Source organism: Corvus moneduloides, chromosome 2 (genome assembly GCF_009650955.1).
Source record: "Corvus moneduloides isolate bCorMon1 chromosome 2, bCorMon1.pri, whole genome shotgun sequence".
Lineage (NCBI taxonomy): Eukaryota > Metazoa > Chordata > Aves > Passeriformes > Corvidae > Corvus > Corvus moneduloides.
The window spans coordinates 38980522-38996337 of NC_045477.1; the positions used below are offsets into that span (position 1 = coordinate 38980522).

Here is a 15816-nt window from a genome sequence, read left to right on the forward strand (position 1 = left end):
ACTTCAGCAGAAAAAAAAGGGTCTTTTCCTTGGGAACATAACAGCATGGCTCACCAGGTCCTTGCAATGCTACTGAAAGACAAGATGGCAGATAATCTTTTTTCCTGATATATTTGTTCTTCTAGCACAAAAATCATCACTGATCACCATGTAGGAGTAGGTAAAAGGGGAGCACAAACTCTGGGGCCAGAATGAGAAACAAAATAAGCCCTTGAACAGGATGGATCTGCTTGGCCAAGGGCAGTACAGCCAGATGGCCCCCATGACACAGACTGGGAAGCAGAATAACCATAATAATGTGTCCCATTTTGCCCAATCAAATTATAAAATTGGAACATGACAAAAAGTACCACTTGAATTGCTACTTTGAACTGGACTCATGGGACTTACTGGACAGCAGTGCCCTCATCCCACTTCATCTGCCACAGTGAACAGGCACTTAACAAGCAAGGGCAAAATTTCACCTTCATTTTACAGCTGAACTGGTTCATGGCTCACCTGCGCTTATAAGCAAAGCTAACATTTATCTCTGGGAGAGGTAGGAAAATCTGAAAAATCCAAGGCAAATTCCTCTTAGGGACTCAGGTGTCTAACTCTATTGTCAAGGTTCCCCATGACTTTGCAAAGGCAAATTTGAATTTGAATTTAGGCATTCAAAAACCTGAATTTGGGCTTAATCTTCTCCCACATATTCAGGGCACCTGCAGGTGACAAAGGAACTGAACATCGATCTCTAATACAAGTCTGGTACCCTAAGCACTGGCCTGTAGTTTGTCTCCCAAAGAGGTCAAGGATATGATGATTCCCCTTGTCCCCCACCTCAAAAAGCAGCATATTTGCAATTCGCTTCTCCCCTGTTTGAGCATAACCCCAGCCTGTATTAGATGACTTCAGGGAGACAGGTAATAGATGCTTCAGCTTCAAAGCTTTAGAGAGACACTGCAGGGACAGCACCTGACTGGCACCTCAACTTGCACACGGGCATGGAGGGAAGGGCACCTCTGAGGATGTCCAGCTCACATGGCAAACATCATTCTGGGGTAACTTCTGTCATGGGAGATGCACAGATGCAGGAACCGAGGAACCTGATTTCACCGCTGAATATTTTTTCCTTCTTTGCCTCTTTCCCATATCCTATAGCGTCCCTGTGTGTTGCATCTGAGCAAAACCCAAACTGAGCAAAGCTGGGTTTTGTGATGCAAAAAAGCAATGCCTCAGACTGCTGTGAACCACAGCACCCTCACAGTGCCTGGAGGTACCAGGAGTCCTCTCTGCATCCATACAGTCCAGTGACAATGGCACTGGGGCAGCTCCTGTCTTGCTGTGCCCCTTTATGGGGCTGTGGTGGCAGTGAGTGGGTTCTTCTTCAGCCTGTTGCTGCATTCCTTCCTACCTGCCTTTATCCATTTGGCACAGTGTTGAGGAGGGAGAAGCCACCATCAGTTCCTGGGAGAAAGTACAAATACAATGGACAATCCTGGCATCAGTGGGCAGCTTGCTGGACTGAAGGAGGTTGAAGCACTGAGATGGGGAAACCCAAGCAGTGTCCTGGCAGTGCCACTCATCCCAAAAGATGCCCACCCTGTGGGCCAGTGGTGGGAATAGGGTGTGTTGGGACTGCCCAACCCAGTCTGTGCCCATATGTCTACAGGGATAGGAATGAAGTGCTGTGCAACACCAGAGGAGCTGTCCTGCCATGTCCCCTCTGTCAGACCCTTGGCAGAACGGCTGGAGTGGTCGGGGGAGATGGAGTAGCGGCTCACTCCAGCCCTAATGAACACACCCGTCGAGCTGGTGCGCCAAACCACAAAGACACCTGAGCTGGCAAATGTCCTGTCTTCCCATTACCGCAGCGCTTGCACTCAGCATCAGCTGTAAATCCCTTGAAATAAAGGGATATGTGCACCCACCACTCATGTGAATATGTGTGATGGAGCAGGTGGGCAGCAGGGCAAGGGGCTGCGTTCAGGAATGGGGCGCTGAGTTTAGGAACGGGGAGCTGAGTTTAGGAACGGAGTGATATATGGCCCAGTCAATCCCCAAACAGCCATCGGCTCCTCCATGCACAGGGAGCAGCTAGAGCTCTGGGAGATGAGGAGGATGCCCAGGGTTAATTCACGGGATTGGGACTCGGGGTAACCCCCACCAACTGTCCCTCAAGAGACCAGGGAGCCTGTGCCGGTACCTAGGTCGGGATTTAGATCCCGAGCATCCCCAGACATGAGGCGGGGCAGCCGTGCTGCCACACAGGCTCACCCCAGGCGTAGCCAGCTGTCTTTACGCGGTTCCGTGTGCGGCTGCGAGCCTCCAGCCTGTCCCCACAGCGTGCCGCCCCCACATACCCGACCGGAGGGGCGAGGGGCGGGCAGCGGCCGCCCCGAGCCGGGAGGTGCCCGGACCGCCCCCGGACCCGCCCCGTCGGCTGCCCCCGCCCCCGGCTGTCCCCGCCCCGGCCCGGCCCGTGGCGGCCGGCGGAGCGCGCCCGGCGGCGGCGGGGAGCGGCGCGGATGGAAGCGGTGCTGCCGGGGGCGGCGGGGCGCGGAGCCGGAGGTGAGGGCGTGGAAGGGAAACGGTGTCCGTGTGTCCCCGCAGGGGTGCCTGTCCGTGCGTACATGTTTGCGCACACGTGTGTCTGTGCGTGGGGGGATGCGGGTGCCCGTGTCCACGTGTGTGCCGGGGAGCGCGCCGGGGTGTGCGGGGGTGCCGCTGCGGGATGTCTCTCCTCATGCCCGCCCGTGAGTGCTGTCGTGACCCGCCACCCTCCCGGGAGGATGCGGGAAGGCCTGGGCAGCCTTCTCCGGCTCCCGGAGCCACCGCACCCCGCTGCTCCCCCGGGCTGCGTGGAGCCCGCACGCTGTGCGGGAGCGGGGCCGAGTCGGCGCTAACCCGGCCCGCCGCTCCGCTAGAGCCGAGCCGCCAGCCCGGCCGCCGCCGCTGCTCCCGCTCCTTCGCTCGCGGAGTCCTCCCCGGGTGCTCCCGAATCTTCCCCGCTCCGGGAAGGCAGAGCAGCGCGGGGCGAGCCCCGAAACAGCCCCGGTCAGAGCGGGGTGTCCGCAGTATATTCCGAAGGAGGAACGCGCCGAGGGTCCGCCGCCCCGGCGCTCCAGGGAAGAGCGAAGCGCCGGCTGGGAGCGCGGGCAGTGTTTCCAGCGGCACTCGGAGCGGCCGCTGCCGTTTCCGCAGCAGCGATCGCAGCGTCCCCGCGGGTCCCCAGCGCCGGGCTGTCACTCGGAGCGGCCCCGGAGCACTCTCCGGGGACACCGGCCCCGTCCCGTTCCGTCCCGCGGGTGCGTGGGGCGGCAGCGCCGGCCGCAGGGGACACGCAGGAGGGGCCTCCCACGCCGGGGGAGCGCTTTCTTATGTTGTTGTTGTAGGGGGATGGTGAGAGGGAACTTTTTGATATTTAACCTTCCTACCCGTTCAGGAAATAAAGATAAACTCCGGTTAAACAAAACAAAACAAAAAAAGGCAGCATTGAAAAAAAAAAAAAAAAAAAAGCCGCGACGTGAATTTAACCCGAATCCTTCTGCCAGGTTTTGTGATTCATAGCTTTAAGTACAGGAAGGTCGCTGCTTGGGCTTTTTCCTCTTTCGATGGAAAGAGGTTTTTTTTTTCTCTTTCCTGGTGCTGTGTGAGCATCCCGGGAGCTGTGGGCAGCTGCTGCCAGAGACCAGGAGCTCGTGAATGAGAGTCTGCAAGGCCCTTATCGTGCATCCACTGAGTACAGGTTATGCCTTTTTATGTATAAAAAGAAGCCTAAAAGCTTCCTGAGAGAAGGGTGGCAGTGAACATGAGTCCCATGAATTTCCCTGAGCACAGCTAGCTGGCAGCGCCATTCCTGCTAACAGGTGTGCATGTATATAGTTATATATAGATATTAAATACATACATTAAAAATATATGTAGATAAATGTTTGTGTATTTTTCTATATTTACATATATATAGAGAGAGATATATGGCTGCATATATTATATATAAATAAAATAGAGACCATGTGTATATATTTATTTTTATACATATATATGTGTATATAATAGATTTTTGCATATACATGTAGTCATTTCTAATGGCCAGAAAAGCTTTTCCAAGAGTTCTATAAATACCTTATCAAGAAATGTCTGAGTGATGAGGGCAGGGAATATTGGGTGGGCAGGAGCCCATAATAAAATCCTCTCTGGGGCTGTGCTGGGTGTATGCTATGGCCCTGCATGGAGAGTCCGAGTCCTGCCCAGCCTTCCTCATCCTCAGCCGTGACTGGAGCAGTGGTATGAGGGGATGAATTCGGGGACGCTGGTTTTAGGTTGTTAAACTGGGGAGGTATGTGCCCCACAGTATTTCTGGGGCTGGGCCTCCCAGTTTCCCCAGGCTGTTTGGGGCCAATGGGATCCCCCAATCACCTGCATGTCCATTCTCCTCTGTCCTGATGTCCATTGCTCCCCTTTTCTATCAGCATTTCACAGGGGGAACTTTGCTTTCCCTCTTCTTTTGGAAAGCACTCAGCTTCAATCTACAGGGGCACGTGTCGCCTCTCCTAAATCCAAGTATCTGCAGGATTGGTGACAGGCCTGAGGGCAGTTTCCAAGTCTTGGCCTCCCACAGCGATCTGGACCAAAGCCTCTGCGCATTAGTCCCTGGATGGAGGGATGGGTGCATGGATAGAGCTCTGGTGCTCCTTGCAAGAGCTTCTCTGTGAGGAAACGCCAGCACAGAGCCAAAGGCAAAGAGACACCTAAGGGGGTTGGAAGGGATCCCAGCTGCAGCCCGGGGAGGGTCAGGCACAACCAAACTCTGCACAAGGGTGTTTCAGGATTATGTGGAGATGTTACTGCTGACCATTGCAGCTTTCTTTTTTTCTCACTGATAGGCATGTAACTCACTTTAAAGGCCAGATCTGGTATAAATGTTACTTGGCGCTAAGGCAGGAGTGTGTGCCCTGTGCAGCTTCCTTGTCCTGGAAACCATTAGGAGGACGGCTGCATACTTGGATTTTCACACACAGACTATCTGCTAATGTAATAGTCCCAGTGGAAAGTTTAGTGCTCGGGAATATTTTGTGGATTTGAGAAAAATCCCAGGAGGATTTTTGGTTTCATACAGCAATTGCTTTTTGGCAGCTTTGGGATAGATGTAATCTGGTTCCCATTTGTGTCCTGGATATTTAAATGGAACGGCCTGCCTTCCACTCAGGGCACAAGTAGATGGATCTAGAAATAGATGGAAGTAGAAAATAATAGTAACAAGAAAATCATCACCTCTACAAAAAAAAAATTTCTTAGGTCAACTTTTCAGATGTTGCGTTTAGGAAATGTATATGTCAATTTTTGGTCCTTTTAGTGACTTTTTGAGTAGGTGAGATACTGCTGTGGGTGTAAATCTGAAGTAAACCTGTAGAAGCTGGTGAAATTGCTCCAGGTTTGGATTGGTGCATGTGAGAGCAGAGTTTGGCCACACAGTAAGGTGTACCCCATTAGTGGCAGGCAGTCCTGCAGCCTTTGCTGGCTTTCAGTGGCCTTGTCCAGCTCAGATGTCCCACCACGGTGTGTGGTTGTGGTTTTCCTGATGCGTGTCTGTCCCACATCTTGAAGGTGTCATTTTTGTGCAAACCAAGCCATGACAGCCAGCACCTGTCAAGGCAGCACCAGCCGAGGAGCAGCGTGATCTACAGGGGGATGCCACATCTCAAGAAAACACAGCATGGGGTTAAATAATTGAGCAGCACTTGGGATTATCTGCTCTGACCATGCTGGCTAACACAAATATTAATGTGCTTTAGACAACAGTAACTCCAGTGATCAAGTCTCAGGCTGGAAAATAATGACATTGTTAACTTAATGAACGATTTAAGGAATTAAAATGCTTTTAGTGAAATTCTTCCCTATGATGGCTACCTGGGATGGACAGAGGGTCCCTGCCAGTGACATATCCTGTCCCCTGGGGTGTGTCCCTCTGCTTGTGACCAGCACCATTTTGGGTCTGTTTTTGATATGATGGCTCCACACCAGTGGCTGTTGCTGTGATTTTCCCTGTTTTAAATCTGAGCAGAGCCATCTGGGAGCAAGAACTACAGGCAATTATCTTGTTAGCTCTTCTACGTATAACACCTTTATTAAATTTCTGCATTTTAAAAGTGGCTGAATATAAATTGCTTGTAATGATTTAATAATGGAAGGATCATAGTTGTAATATATATTCTGGTGGGAAGAAGGTTTAATTCCTTTTTGCTTTAAGTTATGACACTTAAGAATTGTGCAAAGGCTCTGCTTAGAGTAGGGTTATCACAAGCAGTTCTTCACACAGATCACGTGAAGAGCTGTGGATCCTTAGGATGGTTTGTTGCTTGCGTTAAAAGAAAAGGAAAAACTCTAGAAATCCATACGATAGAGTTCAATGCCTGCCTTTTCAGTTAGAGAGCACTGTACAGCCTTTGTACTATTTTTGTTCTGTCCTTATCCCAGGCTCCTTTGTACGCTGCAAGTTTGTGGGAATGACTCAGGGAGAAAGCTATTTAACCTAAAGGACACCACTGGCAAAAAAAAAAAGGGATGGATAAAGAGCAATGTCCGTGACTGTGAGTGGGAACCAAGAGGAATATTTGTGTGTGTCTGAGGAAGAGAGATCCCAAAACCTCCTCCAAATGGGAAAAAAAATCCTCTTCTTCAAGATGCTGTTTATTCAGTTCAAGAAGGGAATTTTAAAATATACTTGCTTGAAGTAACAAGGAGCGAAGACTGAATGATCCACAGACCTAGGTCCTATTTCACTTCTGGTTAATTAATGGAAGGGCTTAAATATCTGAGTGACACGGATCGTGCCAGTGCTTTTCTGTAACGTGATCATTTTTAAAGGCAGTAAGTACAGCAGAATTTATCATGGCTTAAACTCCTGCTCTACAAGTGTCTTGTCTGTATGTTGTAGCTGATTGATGATTTTTCTTTTTTCCCCCAGTAGAAGAAAATTTCCTTCCCTAAGAATTTATGTGATGAATTTTTATCTTGGAGGTTTTTTATTGCTTGGAAATCAGAATTTATAGTGTAGTGAAATTGTCTGCAGACAGCTGCTGTGCTGATAAGCAGTGTGGCTGTAGCAGAAGTGTTGTCTCACTCGCAAGCTCCATGTCAGCCTTCGTATTTCACTCTTTTACCAGGAGTTTCTTTCCCTACTTTCAGCTCTGAATAATACTTATCCTTTCATCTCAGAGCAGCAAGGCTGACATGAGTCATCATTGTGCCACTGGCACTTTGATCAAAGCAGGATTTTCAATTATTGATTCAATTCTTTGAATAAATTTGGGCTGGCTGTGTATTGTAGACTCAGTGTTATAGCTGCAAAGGCAAATGTGTAGCTTATAATATAGAGAGACCTTAAAAATGCACGTATTTGTGCAAAGCCTAGTGCAGCTGCCTAAGCAATATGCATCTCTTCCTCCATGGGGTTAATGCCCAGGTAACTGTTTGGCACCTGGAGGTGTGATGAGAATGCTCTGCCTGTATCCTGCCTCTCCTCTGGGGTGAGCCTGGGACGGGGGGAAAAACCAGCATGTTTTTCTAGCATTATAAAACCTGTTACCATCTGAGATGAAAGAGTGGTGATGGGCACAGTTTGCCCCTACATGCCAGCACACCTGATTTCCATAGGGAAGGGGGAGAAGTGCGGGCATCCGAGGGGATCTCCCGGGTAGGCAGGCTTGGCTCCACTCTTTCCTCTATCCATGTGATCTCATGCCAGCTTCAGGAGCTGCTTTCAAAGCACATTTGCTTTGCTTCTCTCATAGGTTTTTTTCTCCCCTGCTTTGCTTTTTGCTGAGGGGAAGCATATATGAAAATAAGCACGTGAGGCTGAAGTTTCGTGGAGAATGCTCATCCTTGTCAGCAGTTAAATTTGGACGTGTTAGCACGATTCCTTGGGAGAGACGGAGTTTGGCTGCCTCCATTGCCTATTCACATTAGTCTTGCTCGTGTTTTCTTGGACAATGCACTTTCTGGAGACTGGCATGACAGTACCAAGGATGGGTGACTCCAGGAACTTTTCTTGAGCAAGGGAATAGCACAACGTGGATCCTGGAGCTGATACTGGGATGAGGATTTCTTTCCCCAGAGTGGTGAGTTGTGGAGGCGTAGCTCGGTCTGATAATCCTGCCAGGCACAGGGGTGCAGCTTCTCCTGGCTTTCATGTGGAAAATGAGAGGTGCTGCTTGCTCACATCTGGTGTGCATTATGTGTGTTGGATTTTAGTCCTGCAAGATATTGCTCTGCTCCTGTGAAAATAATACTAGTGATGCTTGTTCAGTCCTCGCAGGGCTCGGGAGCCCTGGCAGTGGATGCGAGGTTCACAAGCAGAATTATGGGGTGTGAGGATGAGTCAGCCACCCCAGAAGTGACCTGGAAAACTTGTGCATTGACTGGGGAGCTGTTGATGGAAAATGATCACCAGTGGCTGCCTGAGCCCCTGCACTTCATCGGAGCTGTGGCTGCAAAAGAATCCCAGTGCTGCTGAAGGAGAGCTGCTGGAGGTACCAAAAACATGCCTTGTGACATTGTTAGGAGTCCAATTTTTATACCTAAACCAAGAAGTGAGACACATGAGTTATTTTTTTCTTCCCAGCTTTGGGAGAGTGGCATGGCTATGGGGCTGGGGTATGGCAATCCCTGCTCTCACAACTGTGCTAATGCTTAGGAGGGGAAGTAGGGTTCATGGGCCAGGATGCACATGGAGGAGTGTCCAGCCTCAACAGAGGGTCCCTGTGACCCACTGCAGGGACTGATTGGTCCACCCTGGGCAATTCATGGTACAGCCTTCGTGCAGCCCCTGGAATGTTGGAGTGCTTTACTGTCCTTTTATTTTCCTTAAACAATTCTCTTCCTTTTTTGACCTGAGATTTTTATGCAGCAACAGGGCAGAGAAAATATTTTAAATGTGGAATAAGGTATTTATACTCCTTTTTGGCACAGCTATGATACAGAAGGACAGATGTGGGCTTGGAAATGATGTAGTTTTTGTTCTGTCTTTTTTGGACTTCCCTTACATACTGTGGCAGGATTTAAAGGAAAGTGTAAAGCTGCCTTACTTACTTTTTAATTTTAGATGATTGCTTTGGATGATATTTGAAACACCTCAGTTTCTGTTGAACTACTCGGTCAGTAGGGTACAGATTAAAAGGATTTTTTGGAGGTCAACTCTGTGGTTTTGTTTGGCTGGGTGAATTTTGGGTGGTAGAGGAGGAGTTACACATGCCAGCAGCATGGGCTGTGCTGCGGGCAGCCACATTATGTTACCTGGGTGGGCAGTGAGGTGTGATGCAGAAACTCATTAGCTGGACTCTGCCGTGAGGTGTTGCCTCTAAATAGCACCAAGCTGTGTTTTCACGACTGGCATCATTTGGTGTTTTGCTGAAGATGAGAGTCCTAGTACAGTTTGGCTGTAAGCAAACCATCTTCTCTGACTGTTTTCGTAAATTTGTTTCTTGGGGATGCTGTTATTGGTCTAAAAGCATGGCTTTCCTCACATGTCACAGCAATGAGCTTCCTATGTGGTTTGCTTTAGATCCTTTTCAAAACCAGACTGAAACCACATCAGAAACAGGAAATATTTAAGTGTTGCTCCACTGTCTCTGGGTCCTGGCTGACTGTCTGGTGTTAATCTTAGCAACTGATTCATTTAAATAGTTCTGAATCTTCAAATGAATTGCACTGCTGTGCAATAACCTCCAGGATAATATGTCTGCTTCTGTACAATGGAATGTGTGCTTATCTAAAAGAAAAGGAAAACAAGTGAATTGGTGTCAGGCAGTCACTTAGATGTAGGAGGGTCAGTAGAGATGCAGAAATGAAGGCCTGGAGCAGCTGCCCAATTTAGCAAGGACTGAACTGGGCCAGAAATGTGGTCATGTCTTACAGAGCTGGCTATAAGAGACACTAGATGTATGGCAATTGAAGGCGTGATGTCTATGGACTGGGCTGCATCCTGGCATTCTGGGGCTGAGGGGGCTGGGCTGCCTTTGGGAGCGGGAGAGGAGAGGGCACAGCACAGCTGGCAGCTGCCTGCAGGCACCTACAGACATGATGAGGTTGGTTCTTCTTGGCAGTGGCTGTCACAAAACATGGGGCAGCAGCTGCAGCAGCTGTGGTTTATGGTTTGTTTGGGCTAGATGTGGGTAAAAAGCCATTCCCCAGGGACACGTCCCTGAAGGGGTGATAATCTTCATCCTAGGTTGCCCTCAACTGGCTTCTTACTCATGGCTGCTGGGCACCACTGCTCTGGCACCAGGAATCAGTTATAGGGATGAAAATTGCTCTTTTGGTGAGCACTGTAGAGGAATGCGGAGGTCTGGGAAAGGAACAAATGCCTGAGCATTGGATGGGTGCCTTGCACCATGTCAGAGCTGGGTGTAATAAAGCCTTTCCCTTCAGAGAGTGGAGCTGGGATTTGGAAGGCTCCAGTGACAGCAAGGAGGGAAAGAAAAAGGGCTTGTGCTTTGGTCCAAATGGCTTGGGAGGTTCCACTAAGCTTTCAAGTGGTGCCTTACTGCCCATGATCTGGATTTTGGTTATGTGCCAAACACTGATCTTTTGGCAACTGTTTTCTGTGTTACACAAAAACTGGTTTTCTGTGTCAGTTACAGCTGACATTTTATTAAAACCTACTTTGAATGAGCATAAAATATTGTTACATCATTTTTAATGTCATAAGACATCATGACAGCATTTTATAATGATAAAACATCAACGTGGGTGCAGCACAGTCCAGTAGTTTCTGCCTGGATTTGGGCTACTTGATTTTGACTCTGATATAACAGAGATCAGAAACTGAGCAGTTTGGCAGATGCTGGTATTTACCAATCCTGATTTTAGTAGAATATTGCTCTGCCACGACTACCAAGGACAAGGGGTTAGGTGAGAATTTCTGATGCTGTTAAAGAAAAAACCATGTCTTTGTTCTTGATCTTGTAAAATTTGAAACCATGACCCAAGGGTGCCTACAGACTCGAAATGCAGAAGGCGAGGGTACGGTTTTACTAACAGTTTATTTCTTTTGAATTCTCTTTGGTTAGTGATGAGGCCAAGCCAGTATCTGCTTGAAGCTGCTTGTCTTCTTCCTTCGGTGTGCAGGTTTTCTTTGCTTCACCCCAGTCTACCTTTTATTCATAAAACAAGCTTGGGGTTGAAATGCACTGGTTTCATACAGGATTCCAAATTCCAAGGCAGAACTGTGGGTGTGGAGGAGCAATTAAGGGTGTCTTTAATCCTATTCTCTACCAGAATAGGCCAATAATTTTTGAAATTAGTTTACTTGAGATTTTTTTTTGGGTCTGTGTTGGCATCAGCACAATTTACAGACCAGTCTCCTATGCTTCTTTTCACAGACATATATGGTTTAGATCTACTCAAGCAAGCAATCTTTCCCTCTTGCTCTCTAAATATAGATAACTGCCATACACATTCATGCATAATATGAATGGTAAAGTGATGAATTCATTAACATTTTGCAGAAATGTCTATTTCTTTTCCTCTTGGCACAGAAGAAAATAGTATCTTCATGCCTGTAGAAAAGATAGGCTGGATCCTACCCCCTTGTTATCCCCCTGCTGCCTTGCTCCATGCAGTTGCATGGGGTTAGCGATGACCTGTGTAATATATGCAGAGAGATGCAGTTAACTGAGCACAAACCAAGCAGTTAGGATTTATAAATCCAGGTCATTTGTGCATGACTCTTTCTTTCCTGCAGAGCGGGGTGCTGCAGATCTCTGTGTTTGTGGGCTTCCTGACCCACAGGGGTCGGTGGATGCAGCACTGGTGCCACTTTGAGCATTCCACCTCCTGCTCAAGCAAGTCCTTGGCAGTGGCTGGTGCTAGAGGTTGATGACCATTCCTTTAGCCTAAAACCTGTGACAACCAGTGGGGTGAGTTGAGAGTGAGTCTTCTGTGTCCCTGCTGTGTGCCAGGGTACTTGCAGCCAGGAGATGCTCATTTCCAAGGTTTGAACCTTGAAGAGCCTCTCTTTACAAAAATGAGTAAGTTCTCAGAAAAATGAGAAAGTGAAAAATAACAAAATCATAGAACAGACCAGGTGGGAAGGGATCTCAGCAGATCACCTGGTCTAACCTTTTGAGGGAAGGAGACAATTTAGATGAGATTATCTAGGACAGTGTCTAATCGCATCCTGAAAACCTCGAGTGATGGGGAGTCCGCCACATCCCTGGGCAGGTTGTTCAGTGAGTGATTGTTTTCACTGTAAAAAGTTTCATCCTGATGTCGAGATAAAACATCTCTTAGTGCAACTCATGCTTGTTGCCCTTTCTCACGGTAGCTCCTTGTGAGGAGAGGGCCTCTTTCCTCTCAGTAGCCTCCTTTTAAATCCTGCAAGACTGTAATGAGAGCTCCCTCACAGCCAGGGAGAAAGGACCTAACTGCTTCAGCCTTTCCTCACAGAACAGGCTCTACAGCCCACTGATGATCTTTGTGGCCCTCCTTTGGACCCTGTACAGTCTGTATCTTTCTTGAATTGTAGGGTTATGCCAATGTCATTTGTGACCTGAAATATAGGGACAATCCAATGTCATTCCTGGCTTAACGCTGCTGTGATGCATTTTGTATCAGCTTCTTAAAACAAGCACCCCTGAGAACAGATTTAGGATGGGCCCTGTTGTTTGCCAAGTTGCAAGCAGAAAAGGCGTGAATGCTGTGTAAGTGCTGCTCAGCAGAGACTAAAACATCCCTGCGTTATCAACAGTGTTTCCAGTGCAAATCCAAAACACGGCCCCACACCAGCTACTGAGAAGAAAATTAACTCTACCCTAGCCAAAACCAGCTCAGTCCAGTCATCAGTGTCTGTAGCATGCTGGGGCTGGGGCATGCAGCTCCTGTGCAGTTGATCTGCCAGACGAATTCCCATGGCCCTCCAGCTACATCCACTCTTTACCATATTAAGAACATCTGGACAAAGTGATTTATAAACTCTCTCCCTTGATAGCACTGGTTGTATTTTATGTCTCAGCAATTTTCTGTATTGCTAAACTATTACTCATGGGCAGATTTTGTGGTAAGGCCTTTCCCAGACTATAGCCCTATTTAATGTGTGGCTGTGTCCTCAGCTTTCCTTCTTTTTACCTATTCCCTTGTTCAGTTTTATGCTGGCTGTGTTGGTTTCATGTCCTGGGCCTATGCCCTGATTCGTGAGCTTGTGACTTGTCACTGCTAGCTCTTACAAACCTTTCTTTGTACCTGGACTGAGGACCTTGTAGCCGAGGGTGGGCCAATGCATGAAACAGCATTGGTGACTTGGTGTTTTGCCTCTCCTTCCTCAGAGCTACTGTGTTATTTGGGAGGTGTGGACTGAAGAGGTGGTTTGCTCACTGGCCTCAGAAGGGCTCCTTGGCACCCAGCCAGGCTCAAGAAAATTTTTTTTGACTACTATCATAAGTCATGGCTTCATATTTTGTCATTCATGCGGTTTCTTTACTGACATTCCGTTTGTCTTTCTTCCAGGCTCCACATCTGTTTGTTACAAGCCTACCAGCCCAGTCCAGGTACTGGAAGACACTGGCTTTCTTTACCAGGATCACCAGTTATTTGCTGGCAGGCATGAAGTGTCTCCACTAGCGGCTGAAGTGATCAGTGCCAAAGAAAAAGCTGGTAAGCGCATGGCCACACTTCCGTTTGAACCCACTGCACTTACTTCCAAGTTTTCCCCAAAGCATAAATCGAGCAGTTTAAACCATTTACAAATAGTGTTTACAGAGTTGAAGGCCAACTTCTCATTCTTGCTAGAGTCAAAGTTGCCTTTGGCTTGTGTATTGTGACCCACCATTGCTTGTTACCTGTACTTGTGGAGGATGCAGCATTTCCACTTGTCCTTCAGGACATGGTTGCTTTTCACTGCACAGCCGGACCAATTTCCACAGCTCTTTTGCTGATGGAGCAAGACCACAGGCACTGTGGAAGGCTCACTGTGGTCAATCCTTCTGGACTTCAGTAATAGGCAATTTAAAGTACATCTCCCAGATACAAGGATGATAACATCACTAGTACAGAAGTGGAAATCCTGATGTGTTATAAAGAACTGCCTTGACTGTGTGATGTTGGCTTTGTCCCCTTTCCTCAGGCTTTTCTCAGGCGTTGTCTTACAACCTAGACTGGAAGCTTTCTGGTGTGTTAGGGAGACGTTATTCCTTGTCTGCAAAAATGTCCTTTGTGGTGAGGCTTCTGTGTGCTGTGATAACATGGATAAAGCAGCAAGAGTTTGCTGTAACTGCAGGGACATATAAGGCGGATGGATACTTGGCTGTTGAGCAGACAGGAAGATGGAGATGTGTGTGTCTGTGCATCTTCCTGGCTTAGACCCCATCCCGAGGAGCTGATAGCCCCTCTGAGAGGTGGTGGCCAGGCTGCAACCCCAGCGAGTGAGGCTGGCAGGCAGATAACATGGTTTCAGCGAAAGCAGGAGAGGTGTATCTCCTAGGGCAGGTGTGGAGTGAAACAGCCTGGGAATCTTCTCTCCCTCTTGAGCCCCACAATCATCTTTAAGGCTTTGCCACAGAAATGTTAGTGGAAATGACCTCATTGTTAAAGGCTTTTCTTTCCCTCTTGCATCTGGGTTGTATATAAGTTATCCCACAGCATGTGCAGTAACTGGTGAAACCTCCGGGAAATGACCAGACCTCAAGAGAAAGTTTGTTTTTAAACTGCTTTTAAATGCCAAAAAACAAATGTAATTCCTGACAAACTCCTCTGAGAATTGGAAACAGCAGGAGAAAGAAAGTTGCCAAGAACAACCTCAAAAAACCGAACTGCAGACATCACCTCCTTCTTACCTAGGGACATTGGAAGACTCTTCTCACTTTTGTCTGCACTGGAATCTTTCAGGAACATTCCTCTGAGTTCAAACGGCGTTCAGATAGACAGCTTACAGCACTTTTGGGATGGGTGTGGAAGAAGGGCTGCAGGAGGGAGGGATTCCAAACCTCTCAGCCATGGCTATAACACAATATGCTGAGTTGAAAGGGACTCATTGGGATCATCAAGTCCAGCTCCTGGCCCTATGCAGGACACCCCAAGAATCACACCATCTGCCTGAGAGCATTGTCCAAATGCTTCTAGGTGCTTAGCTCCAGGCAAGCTCCATTCCATATGCAGTGCAAAGATGGTGCCATTGGCTCTGAATGACTTCAGTAGCCTGTGTTAGGGTTGTGTAGCTAATCTGTCTGTGTTTTTTTTTTAAATGCTGGCATTACATCTATGACCATAATGCCTTCCTTGTGTTGACCCAGCAAAATTACAACAGTTAGTATTGACTCCCTTAGAAACAGCGTTATCAGCCAGAAGAGAAATTGCAGTTTTAGAGGAACATGCCGGAGCACAGATTATTCTCAGACCTTTAGGGTCACTTTATTTTCAGTTCCATTTCACAGTTTTCCTGTGACACATTTTACATTTTATTTTGTCATGGCACACAGTACACTTACGACTTCGTCCATCAGAAATACAGTAGTTGGTATTGCCATGCAGGCTGCCTCTGTAAGTTGTGCAAGCCATCTCCAGGGAGAGGTCAAACACTGGAACAGGCTTCCAAGAGAGGTGGTCAATGCCCCAAGCCTGTCAGTGTTTAAAGAGGCATTTGGACAATGCCCTTAATAAAATACTTTAACTTTTGCTGAGCCTTGGATTGGTCAGGCAGTGGGAGGAGATAATCATTGTAGGTCTCTATCCCATCCCATCTCATCCCATCCCATCCCATCCCATCCCATCCCATCCTATCCATTTCAGAAAATACCAAATTTCCCTGTGATATGGAATGTCCCTTGTTGACTTGGAGGGGGGGTT

General features: G+C 47.8%; 1 protein-coding gene across 3 annotated transcripts in view; it reads left to right on the top strand.

The window, feature by feature from the left end:
* The window catches only part of AMOTL1 (angiomotin like 1), a 78423-nt gene that overhangs the window by 17311 nt on the left and 45296 nt on the right, over positions 1-15816 (top strand). Inside the window, exons 1-2 of one of the 3 annotated variants that reach the window (XM_032099197.1) lie at positions 2515-2550; positions 13483-13629. Coding sequence is in view for 1 of the 3 variants with exons in the window: in XM_032099194.1 (XP_031955085.1) it covers positions 13483-13629 (147 nt within the window). In the remaining 2 variants the exon portion in view is untranslated. Of the gene's footprint in view, positions 1-2514; positions 2551-7804; positions 8100-13482; positions 13630-15816 lie in introns of those variants that run through there. The other 2 variants (XM_032099195.1, XM_032099194.1) reach the window with 2 other exon arrangements.